Source organism: Podarcis melisellensis, assembly GCF_964234715.1.
Source record: "Podarcis melisellensis genome assembly, chromosome: 13".
NCBI lineage: Eukaryota > Metazoa > Chordata > Lepidosauria > Squamata > Lacertidae > Podarcis > Podarcis melisellensis.
In genome coordinates this window covers 15,662,358-15,680,491 of record NC_138545.1, presented here as the reverse complement: position 1 = coordinate 15,680,491, position 18,134 = coordinate 15,662,358, and the positions used below count along the sequence as shown (strand labels likewise).

Sequence of the window (18,134 nt, the reverse complement as noted above, 5' to 3'; positions counted from 1 at the left end):
GTAGATAAATTGGTACCACTCTGGCGGGAAGGTAAACAGCGTTTCTGTGTGCTGCTCTGGTTCGCCAGAAGTGGCTTAGTCATGCTAGCCACATGACCCGGAAGCTGTACGCCGGCTCCCTTGGCCAATAAACGAGATGAGCGCCACAACCCCAGAGTCGGCCACAACTGGACCTAATGGTCAGGGGTCCCTTTACCTTTACCTTAGTCTTTGCTGGGTGCTGTCACATTGTCATGATTTGGAGGGGCAAAGCAGGACATAACAAACACACACTTCCCAGAATATGGCGGTATAATGAAATGTTGGGGGATTTCAGGAGGAAGTTATGAGACCGGAAACAAAGCAATATGTATGCCCTCAAACTGTTGCACCTGCAAACCAGTCATGAAAGTGAGATTGTGAACAACCACCCCATGCCATCATGAACACAAGTCATCATGACCACACAGTTAAAAGGAAGCTTGGAGGCTGGGCCTGTCTAGTCCACAAATAGTTTTCCCCCCTGCGTGAGGCAACTGTCTGTGGTATTTCTTTTGGGTTCTCTAACCCGACTCTTCTGCTCTGGAACGGAAATGAAGCCTTGTGGGATGGAAGTGTGGGGAACTGGGTCTCCTGGGTTTTCTTTTTAGATCCAAAAGGAAACTGGATGCATTTCTAGAAAACAGGCCCTCAAGTTTTCTCCTCAGCTCTAGGAGCCGGAAACGGGTGTAGCTTCTTAGAGCAGGAAGGCATGATTCCTGAATTTCGTTGCCAGTTTGAGAAGATTAATCTGTTACTTCTCCCTCTTGGGGTTTTAGACAGTTCTTAGTTTTTAAAATGTGAGTTGTGACATTTCAAGTTTGCCTAGTGGGAGCATGCTCTGCATTCCCTGATCACCCTGTTTTTAATCCCAGATGTCTAGGGGCCTTACCCACAATTTTGTATATTCCACAGGAATCAGTTGACAAAGGGTGGTCAGCAATATTTTTAAAATAAATGAATAGGGGCTGGTTGTGGTTAACCCATAGCAAAGCCGACATCTCTGCATGTGGTCAGCTACAGTCAAGTCTTCATTATTGCTTCGCTTATTCCAGGGCTGAGCCTTAGAATTAAAAACGAGACGGATTGAACCCAAAGCATGTAGCAACCACAAACACTCCTCCATTTCTTCCTTCTCACTGGATATGTGCCATTTTCCTGGCTCCCTGGTCATTCCCTTTCTCCCTAACAAACTTTTGCTGAAGTGTGAAGTCTCGCACTTGCCCTTTCAGTCATGTTTTCTTGGCTTGTTTTCTGCTGAGGATGGCGATTTCGTGTTACGAGATTCATGTTAGGAGAGGCATAGCAATGGTGCCTTTCAGAAACCAGGGCTATCTAATTCTTCCTTTCTGACGGTTGGCAACATCTCTTCATTGAGCTAGGAAGAGGGGATTCACCCCAAGCATATTTACTTTCGATGATGCCGTATGGGCTAGGGCGAAACTGCTGCTCTGCTCCACCGAGATACAGATAAAGAATCATGCAAATCAGAGAGAAAGAGGGTGGAAAAGAATGAGGCCTAGGAAGGAACATGGATATTTGCAACAGAAACAAGGGCCTGAAATACTGGTTGGGGGAATCTGCTGAGTGTCTGTGTGCATCTGCTTAAATAGGGGAGAAGGGGCAATTGGGAAAGGTTAAAAGCTTGCTGATTTCCCCCAAATGGTTCCCCCACCCCACTTTTCATTGTGTAGTGAAGAAATGGCAATTGGCTACATGATATGTGTGCTTGGAAACACACAGAAGAGGAGAGCATCAGGGTATCTGTGAGGACAGCGCCAGGAGGGTGTCCTAACCTGTGGAAATGTTGTCTCTTGGGCAGGCCAAAGACAGCGACGATGAGGAAGAGGTGGTGCACGTGGACCGAGACCATTTCATGGATGAGTTCTTCGAACAGGTAAGAGGAAGGACAGCCTTGAAGGCGTCACAGCAGCATGGTCAGTGGTCAGGGATGCTGATATTTGTGGTCTAACGTCTGGAAGGCTGCAGGTCCCCCACCCCTGGCATGGACCTTGGTGTGGGCTCTTCTTTGGTCTGTTGTTATGCTCTCATTTATCTGGTGCTCTGCTTGAATTACATCAGCATTCGCCAACCTGGTGCCTTACTGCTTTTTTGGACTACAACTCGCATAAGGGCTGGGGCTGATGGAAGTTGTAGTCCAAAACAGCTGGAAGACACTAGGGGAGGTGAAGGCTGCACTACATATTGTATCTCCAGCTTAAATTTCCTCAGATTCAGGGGTGCCAACTTGAATAAAATATTGGGGGGGGGGAGGTAAGCCCTGTCCTGCATAATCAATCACAAGATGGCAATGCCCGTCAATTTTGGTGGACCCTGGTCCCCTCAGATATTTTATTGGGAGGGCCAAAGGACCTCAGCCCCTAGGAGTAGGCTCCTATGCTCAGAGTAGACTTACTGAAATTAACGAACCTTTTAGTTGTGTTCATTTCAATGGGGCTACTCTTGAGTAGCATTGGCTACAACCCTAGGTTTCAAAGCGTATGGGAAAGAAATAGTTTTCAAAAGGAGTGTCTGTGTCATAGCTGTCAACTTTTCCCTTTTCTCGCGAGGAATCCTATTCGGAATAAGGGAATTTCCCTTTTAAAAAGGGAAATGTTGACAGCTATGGTCTGTGTGAGGGAGGGAGAGATTCTACAGTTTAATGTTTCCTCTTGTTTTGGGTTTGGTACGTCATTCCTCAGCCGTGCCTGAGCCTATTTGCCTCTGAACAATGAGGCCCTTTCATGCTGGAGAGCTCTTGCTTCATTATAGAGTCTGAGAACCCGTAAAGAGGTTGGTTTTGTGCAGCAATACATACTTCCAGCTCCCAGACCGCTGTGCGGAAACCAAATGGCTGCCAGGATTAGAGAAGGTGGCCACCCTTGTTCCAGGTCCTCTCCTTCTCACTTTTTTGCAGCCTGCTTTTGCATAGGAGATGGAGCTACGAGCCTCCATGCCCTGAATTAACTCCTGCTTAGACACGTGCCTGGGATCTGCACGAGAGCTGAGCGTATTAATATTCAAGCAGCATGGCTTTTAGTATGCAAGAGCATCTTGTTAATGATTCTATGCAGCCCCTGCAATGGGCAGGCGTCAGAGGTGGAAGGATTGGAGGGGGGGGAGGGAGGCAGAGAGATGGCACCGGGATGGCAGCCACCCACAACTGTGAAATCCACGTTCGCTTGTTGGGTCTTGTTCACAAGTCGCAACTCGTGGCTGAGATCATCGCACTACACCCCGGAGAAATCTTGCCGTTTCTCTGAAGCAATTCCGCAGCGTGCTGTGGCTGCTTGCAGGGAATCCATGCCTCAGACAGCTCTTGCCTCTCTTTCCTTTGAATTCCAAGTTCTATTTAAAAAAATAAAATAAAAACCACCTACAGCCCACTCACCCTCCCTCTCTCAAATAAGCATACAGATTGCATCATTTCATGCAAAATTAGCAAATGTTGTTGCGTAGCTTTGACCCAAGATTGTAAACATTCTTGCAGTCTTTTCTGGTGGGTGCCTGGATTCTTATCAGTCTCAGCACTCATCAGGGAGTTCGTTACCAGTGAGACCCATAATTAACGATCCAATCTTATTTATTGCTTTTGTGGCCCCCCTTTAATCTCCACAGTCATCTTGAGGCGGTATACGTGTTTCTCCCCTTCCTCATTTAATCCCCACAACAACCCTAAGAGATAGATTAGGCTGACAGGCAGGGACTGCCCCAAGGTCACCCAGCGAGCTGCATGGCAGAGTGGGGATTCAAACCCTGGCCTCCCAGGTCCTAGTCTGACCCTCTAACCACTACACCACACTAGATCAATTTGTGGACATTTGGGCTCAGGCGACATATGATAGTGGAAGACCCATCTATTGTTGGCAGAAGAAGATTGGAAGAAATTTAAAGATTATCTTCAGAAATATTGCAAAATTAAGGAATGTTAGAATGATGTTGGATAGAAATCCAGCTGTAATGTTTTAAGAGATATGAAAAATAAGATTTGGGAATAAGTAAAATTAATGGTGAGAATTAATAATTTGCTGAGTTAACAATTTGAATTGGAATATAAGGAAGGGAGATATGAGGAGGTCTGGAAAATAGGTTAAAAGAAAATAAGTAAATGGAAATTTTATGTGGGTTTTTTTTGTTTTTCTTGTATTTTATGTATTATGTATTTTTGTTGTGTTTTTTTCTGTTTTATAATGTATTTCTTTTGAGAAAGTTTAATAAATATTTATAATAAAAAAAGGAAGACCCATCTATTTAAGACCTGGGCCTGCCCCACTCCTGCTTAGACCGGCAGCCTCCCCCAAAGAGAGCTGCTAAATGTGTTGCTGCTGCCCCGAAACCTCTTTTATGAAGTCATTTTCCCTCAGCCGTGCTCTAGCTCTGTAAGTGGGTCTGTACGGGAGGGAAAGACAACACAGGGAGAAACTTTGGGGGAGTTAAACAATGGGTGAGGATTCTTATACCCATGAACTCCATATGTCCTACAAATCCTCTTAGTTCACACGCCTCTTTATACACAACTGAGGCAGACCTGAGTTCGAAAGCTGCACTCTGTTCCAACATAGAATCATAGAACTGTAGACTTGGACGGGACCCTGAGGAATATGCAGCTGTCCCATGAGGGAAGCAGGGCTGGCCCAGGATTTGTGATACTTGATTAAGGGGCGCCAGCAAAGCTATTGTCTGTCGTGGGCGAGTCGGCTGCAGATTTCAGGACCTTGGAGAGCGTCTCCTGGTAGTTTGCCTCCGGGCCCGTATTTCAACTCCTTTCTTCAGCACAGTGCTCCCTGGTGGCCATGCTGAGGCCTTAACTGAGGAAAACTACTCTATCAGACCGACAAAAAGGTATTTAGGGAACATTTAAGTCAGAGTTTCCCAAACTGTAGTTCATGGACCGCCAGAAGTCCCCAAGCTTCAGTCAGCTGCTCTGTGACATGTCTGCATTCAATATTCCTATTGCTTTTTTAATTGGCTGCTTTGTTTATTTCTTATATTGCATGTTTTTGTATTGCAATCTGCCAAAGAGATCATAGTCTCAGTGAACTGTAGCAAAACTGTCAGTGCAAAGAAATATTTGTTTTTATTCATTTATAAAAAATATTTATATACTGTTGTTCATTAAAAAAATAAATATCAGAGTGGTTTTACACAATTGTACATAAAACCATGCCATAAAGAGCATTTAAAAAAAAACAACTTAAAATCAGTTAAATATTATGGGCAGTTGTATTATTAATTATTTTTAAAAATTAAACAGAAGGCGCCCACTGTATTTCCATTGGCAGATTATTCCACGATCCTGGCCCTATGGCACCAAAATCTCAGTTCCTTGCTGTGAAATGATCCTGACCAACTCAGGGAACCACTAACAAGACTGCTGCAGATTATCTCAGTGGCTGAGCTGAGATATAAGGGTTCAAGCAGTCCCCAAGGTACCCTGGACCTAAGTTGATCAGGGTGTTGTAAATTAATGCAAGGACCTTGGTATAGTGTACCATAGATGTTTGGTGACAGAGGTACTTCCCCCTCCTGCCTGATGCTCTTGCTCTGCACATGGCGGAATGTGGAAGCAAGGCCTGTGTATCGCTCTCTCCTTTTCCCGCCTCTGTGGCTCCTTCATGGAATCTCCTCCAAGCTTAAGAGTTCTGTGGCTCCACGATTGGCTAAATGCAGCATAGAGGACCCGTATTGACCGTGGCAGCCCTGGGTCACCGTATCAATTACTTAGCGGTGGGCGTTCAAGGAACCACAACAGGAGGGAGGTCCTATGCTCACTTCTTGCCTCCCTGTCTTTCCCCAGGTGGAGGAGATCCGCGGATGCATTGAGAAACTCTCGGAAGATGTGGAACTGGTGAAGAAGCAGCACAGTGCCATCTTGGCTGCCCCCAACCCAGATGAGAGTGAGTGGAACACCCAGAGGGTCACGTCTAGTGATGCTGTCCCATGGCGCTTGCACAAGCCCCGTGCCATGCGTGAATTTGCCCAAGATGGGTGCGCAAGGCTCTCTCTCTAGATCCAGCACAAGGATGAAGGCAAACAATGCATGGGGGGGGGGGACGGACACAGTTCAATCATCTCCCAGGTCTGCTGTCAAAACACTCCCCCCATTTGTTTATTTTTGCATTTTCCTTGTAGAGACCAAGCAGGAACTGGAGGATCTCACAGCTGACATCAAGAAGACTGCCAACAAGGTGCGCTCCAAGTTGAAAGGTAAGAGCTGGGTCTCCCCAACATAAAGTTATTAAAGGTAAAGGTAAAGGTACCCCTGCCCGTACGGGCCAGTCTTGACAGACTCTGGGGTTGTGCGCCCATCTCACTTAAGAGGCCAGGGGCCAGCGCTGTCCGGAGACACTTCCGGGTCACGTGGCCAGTGTGACATCGCTGCTCTGGCGAGCCAGAGCCGCACACGGAAACGCCGTTTACCTTCCCGCTGGTAAGCGGTCCCTATTTATCTACTTGCACCCGGAGGTGCTTTCGAACTGCTAGGTTGGCAGGCGCTGGGACCGAGCAGCGGGAGCGCACCCCGCCGCAGGGATTCGAACCGCCGACCTTTCAATCAGCAAGTCCTAGGTGCTGAGGCTTTAACCCACAGCGCCACCTGCGTCCCCTATAAAGTTATTATATATATATATATATTATATATATATATATATATATATATATATATATATATATATATATATATATATATGACCAAAAGTCCAGAGGTAGCATTGTAATCCATTTACGATGGAGTGGGAGGTTTGCAGGCTATGGAGGACTTGCTCACAAACTTATTGACAGCTGCACAAATTATTATAGCCAAGAAGTGGAAGGGGCAAGCTGAATATATAATAGAAGAATGGTATAATGAGGTGTGGGAATTAACACGTGCCATTCTTTCTTTTTCTTTCTTTAACTTTGGCGATCACTCATAGCTGAGTAAGATTGTCTTCCATAAACACGGTTTTAACAATGAGTCCGTAAGCGACTTTGGAGGCCAATTCTGGATCCACACATTCTTACACAGCAGGGGCATTGGTTTCCAGGTGGGAGTTGATCACGGTGTGGATTTGCCAAGCGTGCCTTCCTCTTAGCACATTTCTCCCTTGCGTTCTGAGTTTGAGTCTCTTCAAAGCCCATGACGTCTTTGGTGAAGGCTGTTCTCCAATTGGAGCGCTCGCAGGCCAGTGTTTCCCAGTTGTCAGTGTTTATACTACTTTTTTTAAGATTTGCCTTGAGACAGTCTTTAAACCTCTTTTGTTGACCACCAGCGTTACGCTTTCCATGTTTAAGTTCAGAATAGAGTAGGACGGGGAATATGCAGGAGAAACGATTCTGAGGAGATATGGAGGGCGTTTGTAGAATTTGTACTGTTAAAACGGAAAAGAGGTCAAACCATCGCAAGCCAATGGGAAGCCGGACAGCATTGCGGAAGGTGGTCCCCGCTCTGCTCCGTGCTGTTTTAGCGTGGTGCACGGGAGCTGACCGAGCGGGCGGTGGGAGTCCATGGGTCGGTTAAACGACCTCCATGGACCGCTTGTGGCCCATGGACCTTAGGTTGCTGGCTCCTGTCCTAGCCCTTAGGTAGCTTTGAACCTGCAACTTGGCAGCTCACCACTAGAGGCAGCAGGAGAAGAACCCAGAAACTCCAGGCTCTGACCTAGACAGCTCTTCACTCTCCACCCAAGCTGCCCTGATCTCTTTGCCCTTGTCCTCTCTACAGCAATTGAGCAGGGAATCGAGCAGGAAGAGGTGCAGAACCGATCCTCGGCTGACTTGCGGATCCGGAAAACGCAGGTACTTGTCTTCGTCACATATATTGCATTTCGCCTTATTTCTTCTGCTTCTTCCCCCACCCTCATCCCCAGAGTACTTATATTTAAAATAAATTGCATGTTGTTGTTTTTTAAAACTTCCCGGTTAATTGGGGGGGGGGCGCTTTTAGCTGACCAAATTGTTTTTAAATCCATGCATCTAAACCCTGGGGGGAGACCTGCAGGATCAGGCCAATGGCCCATCCAGTCCAGCATTCTGTTCTCAAAGTAGCCAGCCAGAAGCTTTAGCTCATTTGCGTAACCATTTCCCCTCCCACACACACACACACACTCACAATTCCAAAGGTCTGTGATCAATAGGTATGGGTCTTAAATTGAAACAGGGGAGCGGAGGGAATGAGGGGTACAGTCCGCTCTCTTTGGTACCTTCCTCTCTGCCCCAACATGACTGACTCCCCATTTCGCTGCCTAGCACTCGACCCTTTCCCGCAAGTTCGTGGAGGTGATGACGGAATACAACACAACCCAGTCCAAATATCGAGACCGATGCAAGGACCGTATCCAGAGGCAGCTGGAGATAAGTACGTTAATCCTCTCTCTTGTATATATTTCCTGCCTTCCCTCCTTAGGTCTGGCCTGATAGGTACGTTTCCCCCCCAAAATTGAACTCTCTGACGATCTAGGAGTAGCATTCTGTTGGGTCGCTTTCTGCCAGGAATTATTTAGCTGTGATTCCTGTATTGTCTGGGGGTGCTCAGAATGACCCTTGATGGCGCTTCCAACTTTGCAGTTCTATGATCCTACAATTGCATTCATCCAGTAACTAGTGAGGAAAGAGCTGAAATATATGACATTAGCGATAAGGACATAAGAAGAGTCCTGAGGCGCTCTCTCTCTCTCTGAAACAAATTTTTGATTTTCCAAAATATAAACATACACAAAAAACAATTCCCATTCTAATTATCAAGATTACTCTGAATCTCCTGACTCCGCCTCCATCCCATCCTATTGATTCTATTTCATATCTACTTCATATCAATTCTTCTCCCATTTTTCATCTTCCTAAATTATGTATACGTTCTGTTGCATTACAAGTGTGTTTAAAATCCTGCTAATGCTTTGACCTGTTTACAATGATTTTGTATATACATTATAAACATTTCCCTTTCTTTTTTAAATTCCTTGTCTTCTTGATTCCTGAGCTTCCCAGTTAGTTTTGCCATTTCAGCATATTCCATCAACTTGATTTGCCATTCTTCTCTGGTCGGGGTTATCTCTTCGTTCCATCTCTGGGCTAGTAGCATCCGAGCGGCCGTTGTAGTGTACACGAACACTTTCCTCTGGTCCTCTGGGAATTTGGCAAAAGGTCCAGAAAAATCTGGACGTATGGCAACTCATGTCCAATTTCTTTGCAATTTTGCAAAAAAAAAAGTTCAACAACTTTTCTGTCCTTTCTGTCCGGATATTCACTTTTCGGAATATGGCAACCCTACCCTATGGTAGGGCCTGAGGACAACTCTCCACACTTGCAATTCCTGACAACTAGTATTCCGAGGTATCTTGCCTCCAACAGTGGAGGCGGAACATATAGTAGCCACTGATGGCTTTGATCTCCATGATGAAGACGAGAGTGCTACCGAGCATGTGCAGAGTGGCTTTTCCTCACTGCCTTGTGATGGCCGCTGGCCTCTTATTATCTGAGATCAGGGGGCTGGGCTCACACAACAACCTCAAGCAGGCGTGAATGCTGGCACTATTACAACCTGAAGTGCGAGGAGCCGCCGCACACCAACCCATCTTCAGTCATACTTTGTTGCGGCTGTTTTTTTGTAGCAACTGCCTTTGCCTCATAGGGGCGAGTAGCCCCTGCGAGTTTTAAAAAGGCAGAGCTGCTGTCTATAGCTAGGTGCTTTCATCCTATTCCATCTTCATCATCATAATTTCATTATCTATACTCCACTCATATAAAATAGGGACATTCTGGAGTCAAATTAGAATCTGGGACGGCTTCTGTAAATCTGGGACTGTCCCTCAGAAATAAAGATACGTGGAAGGTCTGATGCAGCTTCCTGCTTCCATCTCTGGGCTCCGTTGAAAACGGCTTCTCCATGCAAACCAGGAAGTGACCTCTCCAGACAACAGAGCAACTCTTCTTTTCTTATCTCTGAGACTGCGATCTCCTGAGTGACACGGGCGCCATTAGGCAGTAGAATACACATCCGTACTCAGTCTGTTTCCCTCCCTTCCACGCGACCCCAGCTGCTAGCAACCCACGCTACACCACTGGGCTGTCCTAAAAGCACATTCTCCTGCCACCCTCTTGCCGGTAGTTGCGCGCCTCACTGGTGGAAGGGAGCCTGCTCACTTTTACATGAACTGGAAACAAGGAGATCAAAACAAACAATATGCCAGTTTCCTCATCGGGAGGCCAAGGTGCGAATGCTTTGTTGAAGCAATAAGGCGATGTATTATAATGTGTATTATAAAGTGTGGCCATTAATCATGGCTCCGGTCTTCCCTTTTGCAGCTGGCAGGACAACAACTAACGAGGAGCTAGAAGACATGCTGGAGAGCGGAAAGTTGGCAATCTTCACCGATGACGTACGTATCCCAGAAGCACTTGCAAGCATGTCAGACATGGCCGTCTTGTGGTTCCAAGCTTAGGAAACGACAGGGTTGGGGTGCTCTGCTAGGAAACAGCGCTGGGGGTCCTTGGAATTTATGGGTCAGGCTGGGATTGAAGTAAGCAGGTTCAAGGAGGGGCAGAATGTCAGGCAGGATGCTGAAACCCCAACCACTGATATTACAATGCCCTGTTCTTCTCTGCTTCCCTTCATAGTCATAGGGAATAGAAGTTTGCCAACATTTCTTAACATATAAGAAGCAGGCTCTCCGGGTTCCTCCTCTTTGGCCCATTGTTCTAACAGGGATGGGGCTCTAACTTGGGTGGGCGCTGTTTTATTTGGGGGTGGGGTTCTTTTAAATTGTTTTCAAATGTTATATGTTAATTTGTATTTGTGGACTGGGGTATTGTTTAGGAGCTTTTGTTGGGAGTGTACTTTTTATTAGTTTGTATACATTAGTACTGTTAATTGTTTTAATTATTTCTATCATGTATTTTGTGCTTTTATATTGTAACTTTATGTTATTATGAACCACCCTGAGACCTACAGGTATAGGGTGGTATACAACCTTTAACAACAACAGAAGCTGTGGTTCCTAGGACAACAGCCACATTTAACAAGTCTATGTGGTTCTGTCTTTCAATCTGTATCACTGCTTGTCAATTTACATTGTTTATTCAAAATGTGGGGTGGAGGCTTCCCCAGAGGGTTGTGTGGGCATTGGAGCGCAGGAGTTTTCCTTAGTGCAGAATTCTGTCTGTCTTTCTGTCTTTCTTTCGTCTTGACTCATGATGTTTCCTTCAGATCAAAATGGACTCACAGATGACGAAGCAGGCCCTGAACGAGATCGAAACCCGGCACAACGAGATTATCAAACTGGAAACCAGCATCCGGGAGCTTCATGATATGTTCGTGGACATGGCTATGTTGGTGGAGAGCCAGGTACGGCCGCAGGGTCAATGTGGAGCTGTTCTTGAAGATGTAGCTGCTAGACAACGAAGAGGGACCAGGAGTTGGGATCATATCATACCCGCTTGGAAACCAATTCCAGTGGCTCCCTATTCCTTACCTTTAACACCCTGCATGGCTTAGAACCTCGGTACATTCTCCTGCATTGACCCGCCTGTGTTTCTGGGGTCCCTATCTGAGGCTCTTCCGTGGGTGCTCCCACCATAGGAAGCAAAATGGCTGGCAGTGATCATAAAAAAGGCAAAAATAAAAATCTGGAATCTTGAACAGGAGCACTCCACACAGCAGTTCTAGGTCCTGCTTATAAGTAAATACCATATTTTTCGCTCTATAAGACGCACCAGACCACAAGACGCACCTGGTTTTTGGAGGAGGAAAACAAGAAAAAAATATTCTGAATCTCAGAAAGCAGAACAGCAAGAGGGATCTTGCTGTTCTGGCTTCTGGGATAGCTGCGCAGCCTGCATTCGCTCCATAAGACGCACACACATTTCCCCTTACTTTTTAGGAGGGAAAAAGTGAGTCTTATAGAGCAAAAAATATGGTAAATAAAATAGTTTCATTGGGGACTACAGACTTCATCACACACACTCCTCAGAAGTCAGTGCAGAGGGATCACCGTGATTCAGTATAATAGCTTCAGTATCTGTAATTCTAAAATTCTAAAAGGAGAAGTTTCAGAGCTCAGTTACCTGGAAACTTCTCTCTCTCACCCTCTCTCACCTTGCTCTGTGTTCTCAGGTGAGTAGTGGACCCTGAAGCTCCTCTTTGCTGAGAAAAATACTTTGTACATGTTCAGAAGCACATTTTCCAAGCTGAGCTCTGACAGCCAACCCCTCCTGCCCCCAACCAAGAACTAGGATTTCATGTTTGTATCCCTTTGCTCAAGTTAAAGCTTGGCTGGGAGTTATTTTGTGTGTGAGTTAAAGCTTGGCTGGGAGTTATTTTGTGTGTGGAGTGCTTCACACGAAACATGTACAAACCAAATCAATGAGCGCAGAGGGTTGGGCTTGAACTGAGAAAGACTTGGGTTCAAAACCCATGGAGCCATAAAAACTCATTGAATTGTTTCTGGCTAGTTGTTGTCCTGAGCCTCGCAGGGTTGTTAACCTTAGAGGAAAGGGTCAGGATGATCAGATTATCAGCCATAGCCATTGGCCAATTAACTCGCCTTAGCTTCACAAGTCGCCACTTTCTACCATTTCAGGGGGAGATGATTGACCGCATTGAATACAATGTCGAGCACTCCGTTGATTACGTGGAAAGAGCCGTCTCTGACACCAAGAAAGCTGTAAAATACCAGAGCAAGGCTCGGAGGGTAAGTAGGAGCGGTTGGGACACGGGGCAAGGAAGGCAGAGAGGGGCTAATGTTTCCCTCTAGGTGCAAAAGGCAGTCAAGAACCTGGAATGAGTAAAATGTGTTGGAGAAGGCAGGGCTGAGATCAGAAAACTGAGGAGTCAAGCCAAGTTCAGAAGAAGGGGAGATCTAAGAGAAAATCTCCACAATTAGGAAATTACCTATGGATTCCAGATTCTTAACGTTGGTTTGGGAGCGAAAAATAAAGTGGATGCAGTGGCTTCTGTGGCATATCTGCCACATACAGTCGTACCTTGGATCCCGAACGCCTTGGAACTCGGATGTTTTGGGTCCCAAACGCCGCAAACCCAGAAGAGACTGTTCCGGTTTTCGAACGTTCTTTTGGAACCCAAACGTCTGACGGAGCTTCCGTGGCTTCTGATTGGCTGCAGGAGCTTCCTGCAGCCAATCAGAAGCCATGATTTGGTTTTGGAAGTCAAACGGACTTCCGGAACGGATTCCGTTCGACTTCCAAGGTATGGCTATAATTTTGAACTGAAGTGAAACTGCCGTACTTGGAACCAGACCTTTTCTTCTTCTCTTTTGGTACTATCTCCTCTGACTCCAACACTTCAGAAGAAGGAGTTTCACAGCCATACTAACCGAAACCCTTTTAAATGGAAACAATGGTAACTCAAGGGTGGAGAATTCCCTCCAGGCCTATCTGTCCTGGCCCTCAGGAGTCTTGCAAGGCCACCCATGCCCCTCGCTGACCATGCATCAGTCTCTCCTTGACTGCTTCTGCCAGCCTGGAATGTGTCACTGAACTGCGACAATTGTTTCTTGCTACCCTGGAGGGAGGGAGTTGTTTGTGCATGTTATGTAGAAAACTCTGGCTTGTGGCATGTAGGCGATTGTAGACAGGTAAGAGTTGTAGGTCTTGCTCCTCCCACTTCTGCCTCTGGCCCCTCCCACTGCTGGCGGGTGGCCCCCAGACACCTGTCTATGAGGAAATGTGGCCCTCAGCCTGAAATTTATTTATTTGGTTTTTTTAAATTAAATTTTGATAGCTTCCTCACCCCTGTGGTAACTGAACCAAATGGCTTTCTTTCCCCTCTGTTCCTTATTTATTCCTTATAATATTGTTAGGTTGCCTCTCTTGCAAGTCATCTGACAGTACATAACATAACTGTTTATAAAATCGAGCAACTATTTTAAACACCACAAACTGACAGCAGTTAAGAGCTTATTATAGCTCTCGGCCGAAAGATTTAAAAATACATTTCCACAGCATCAACCTGAAATCATCAAGGAAACGCATGTTGGAATGAGTAAGTTTTTTTTTAACAAGAAGAAAAAGCTCATTTAGAAACCTGAATAGAAAGGGCTGGTCATGTGTAAACAGGAGAAGAGTTTCACAAATTTGTGGCCAGCATTAGGAAAGTCCTCTCCCTTGCATCCTGCAACTTGATTGACCTTCCTTGGAGGCATTTTTATAGGCAATCAAAATTTTATTCACACAGACACTGAAGAATTAAAACAATTAACAATTATCATAGGGACAGAACTGGGATTAAGGTTGTTTTTAAAGGAATCTGTGAATACGGTCCTTTTACAATAAGGCTATCAACAAGGGCTTTTGCAAGGAGCCCTTGATTAAAATCTGTGTACTCAACCTAAATCACACATTTATCAGAAATGTCAGCCTGTGGATCACAACAGGCTTCAGCGACCTGCTGCCCTCCAGATGTCTTAGACCAGTGTTCCCCAACCTTGGGCCTCCAGCTGTTTTTGGACTACAACTCCCATCATCCCTTGCTAGCAAGACCAGTGGTCAAGGATGATGGGAATTGTAGTCCAAAAACAGCTGGAGGCCCAAGCTTGGGGAACACTGTCTTAGACAACAAAGTCTGAAAAGGTGGGGTTACAGGCAGTGTTGAGATTGGAGGTACCAACTGGCCAATCGCCAAGGCTTGCCTAGTAGTTGTGTTGGTGATGCTTTGCAAACCTCAGCAATCACAGCCTCATGCCTTTGCCTGCACAGCTTGGCTTCAGACCATGTGGGTAAAAAGAGGTCAGCTGACATCATTGTTGTATCAGGTGATTGACAAGAGGGCAGCCCCACCCATCCATAAAACTTGTCCTATGCGTAGTGAGGGAGATAAGGAATTTGCTCACCAGCCAGATCCTCCCCGCCCTTCCCAGGCCCATGTTTGATACCAAGCCATCAGCGTTGGTGACATCTTACAGAGCCTGAGAGGTGGGAACGAACTTCCGTTCTAAAATAGGCAATGGGGAAGCTGACAAGCGCAGAGAGAGTGGAGGCTGGCCTATGGATGAACACAGTGGCAAGTACTGAAAACCTGGTGGTGGTTGGGAATGAGGACAAAGGGGATAGTCATAGAATCGAAGGGACCCTGAGGGTCATCTAGTCCAACTCCTTGCAATGCAGGAATCCTGTCCACAGCCATCCTCGGGCGGGCGCGAACCACCAACCTTATGGTTAATAGCCAGACACACTGACCCATTGCGCCACAGCCAGGATGGCCAAAGGCCAAGATGGAAATTAAAGATTTTGAGGAGGCATTCAAAGAGAGGAAGGGAGGGAGGGAGTCTACTTCTTGGTTGCTGTGTTGGTCAAACACCATTTGTGATGGATAGCTCTGCCCTGGTCCATTCTCTGGCGGCTGCCACTCAAACTCACATTCATGGCCTGGTGTAGGCCTTTCCGAACCTGATGATTTCGGACTACAACTCCCATCAGCCACAGCCAGCCAGGGTGTTGTAGTCCAAAGCAGCTGGAGGATGACAGGTCAGGAAAGGCTGGTTTTGTGGGTCTACAGCCCATGGTCAGTTCCTTTGAGGTTTGTGGGCTTCCCGTGCATCACAGCCACTCGTATCTTTCTGAAAATGTGTTGCTTCGATTGTGTACTGTGCAGGAGTGCACAACATGGCGGCCTGCAGTTTGAGACTCAACACCTCGCCTACAACAGCCTGTTACTAATGCTCGCTTGTCTTTCTTTCCCCCCCTCCCTCATCTCTCTCCTTTTCCGTATTGCTCCGTGGATTTTCTTGGGTAATGTAGAAGAAAATTATGATTATAATTTGTTGTGTGGTTCTCGGTATAGTACTGGCCTCCTCCATTGGGGGCACGCTTGGGTTGTAAATTAAAGCAAAAATAATAATAATATTATAATAATAATTTAAAAATTGTACATGCAGTGGATATAACAGCACATGTTCCAGCTACCTATAGATAAAAACAACTTTATCGGGTCAGCAAATCTAAGTTTGTTGTTCAGCATCATCTTTCTCATCCATTTTTACTCATTTGCTGGACACCAGGGTTCTGTCCAGAATTTCCAGAGATTCTGGGCCTCAACCGGGTGTCTCGTAACCGCACCTCCTCTCCCCTTCCCCTCCACCATGGTCCAAAACGTGTAATTCCTGCCCACCCCGGCGATTTCCCCCTTCATATCAATGGTTAACCCTGAGGGAAGAAATGGTTCGTGGAGCTCTTTTCCCGTCTCAGCGTGGGAAAGGACCCGGCCACGAATCGGGCAGTCATCTCTAAACGGGCCGTTGTTTAAAGTGCTAGGACAGGAGAGATACCTGAAAGGGAGAGGGGGGGAATAGGCAGAAGCATTAATGCTGGAGTACTAGGCACTGGCGAGGGCCGCGATCTAGCGCACAGCTGTTTGGAACTTACTCCGTTGCACGCAGGGGTAGGGTCCGTGTTCAGGTTCCCCCTCATTGCCTGTGGAAAGGGAATGGTGAACGGTACACCTCGCGAAACTGACAGACACTCCCTTTTCGTAGCTGGCAATGGGAAACCTTGGGGAAAGCAGACATGGTTTCCAAGAGTAGCATTCGTTGCAAGTACAGTCGTGCCTTGGTTCTCAAACGCCTTGGTACTCGGACGTTTTGGCTCCCGAACGCTGCAAACCCGGAAGTGAGTGTTCCGGTTTGCAAATGTTTTTCGGAAGCCGAACATCCGTTGTGGCTTCCACAGCTTCCGATTAGCTGCAGGAAGCTCCTGCAGCCAATCAGAAGCCGCACCTTGGTTTTTGAACCGTTTCGACTCCTGGAATGGATTAAATTCGACTGTATTCCAAAACACACACAGACACACAAACAACAACAACAACCCTGAAGTTTTCATTCTTAGGTACCTGGAAAAATTGAGTCAATTCTCAGGGCACAATCTGTTCATCTGCTGCATCTTCTTCCTTGTCCGTCCGTCTTCCCCACCTTGTGTGTGGCTCCACAGGCAGAACTTTCCTGCCACAGGCCCCAACCCCATCCCTTGCCGCTGTCAGAGAGCTGCCTGAGCCTGGCAGCACATGTAAGAGACTAACCGGATCAGCCCCTCAGATTTCAAGGATTATCCCGGCGCTCCAGGACACTTGGGTAGCAGTAAATCAAGTCGCTGCATCCAAAAGTTCCTGCTGCTCTAGCTTCCAAAGACACTCAGTGTGGACTACGACCACGTTAAATTGGTGTGTTGATAACGACCACCTTTTTAAAAGATTGCCATATCAGCGGGGAGCAAGCAACGTGCAAAGCTCACATATCAGCACAGTATTATCAAGCAATATTTGCAGCAGCCAGGAATCTGCTTTAGGGGCGCTAGGAAAGGGAATGCTCCCACGTCGAGCCGTCAGGAAAGCCGCAGATTTTGCTCCTCTCTTACCTCAAAACTTGTGATACGAATGTACCCAAGACTAGAAAACAGAGACTGTGGCGTCCAGTCGCCCTGTTTCAACGTGCGCCAGAAAATAGAATTCAGAACTACTGCTAGCTCATGACTGTGACCAGCCACTCTGCCATTCTCCCAGCCTTTGCACATAGGACTGGGTTATTAATTCAGTTCATTTGTATCTGGCAATAAAAGAAAACCAGAGCAAATGATGCTCTTCTGGGCTTCAAATAAGGACGACAACTAGAGGTGACGTTAGTCGTACACTTTGTCCTGGTGTGCATGATGTTTTAAAAAATCATAAATAGCTATTAGTAGGAAGGGGAGTGTCGGAGGATGATCGAGGCTGTGGAGAAGGAGCTGCTGCCGCCATCTCCATTGAATCAGGACCTGCTCTCTGCAGTGGGACGAAAGCCCAGCGACCAGTGGGTGCTTCCCTCCCATTGCAGACATGTGGGGAGCAGGGCAGTTCCACTCAAAACCATTGCCATAGTCCTTATCTGGCCCAGTGAGTATTTATGTTTATTTTCAAATATCATCCACGCCACGGCTTGCCGCATGACTAATGTCGCATATGCCTTGGTCCTTCATGGGCCAAAAATGCCACCTCTGGGGCTGCAGTGCTTGTTTAGAAATGTCCCACAAAATGCAGAGTGTACCATGTCAGACTGCAGGGGAGTTCTCACATTTTGAATTCTTCTTAATTACCCCCCCCCAAAAAAAACCCTCTCCCTGCTAATGGAAAACTAGTTTATAGGTTTCAGCTTAACCTC

At 46.5% G+C, this 18,134-nt stretch overlaps 1 protein-coding gene across 1 annotated transcript in view; it reads left to right on the top strand.

Annotated features, from left to right (window-relative positions):
- Positions 1 to 17,717, top strand: part of STX1B (syntaxin 1B) — a 55,688-nt gene extending 37,971 nt beyond the window's left edge. The window contains exons 2-10 of the mRNA XM_081883678.1: positions 1,841 to 1,915; positions 5,816 to 5,915; positions 6,151 to 6,225; positions 7,721 to 7,794; positions 8,245 to 8,353; positions 10,300 to 10,373; positions 11,201 to 11,338; positions 12,573 to 12,683; positions 15,748 to 17,717. Of these exons, the coding sequence (XP_081739804.1) occupies positions 1,841 to 1,915; positions 5,816 to 5,915; positions 6,151 to 6,225; positions 7,721 to 7,794; positions 8,245 to 8,353; positions 10,300 to 10,373; positions 11,201 to 11,338; positions 12,573 to 12,683; positions 15,748 to 15,828 (837 nt within the window). The 3' untranslated portion in view covers positions 15,829 to 17,717. The remainder of the gene's footprint in view (positions 1 to 1,840; positions 1,916 to 5,815; positions 5,916 to 6,150; positions 6,226 to 7,720; positions 7,795 to 8,244; positions 8,354 to 10,299; positions 10,374 to 11,200; positions 11,339 to 12,572; positions 12,684 to 15,747) is intronic.
- The last annotated feature ends 417 nt before the right edge of the window (positions 17,718 to 18,134 follow it).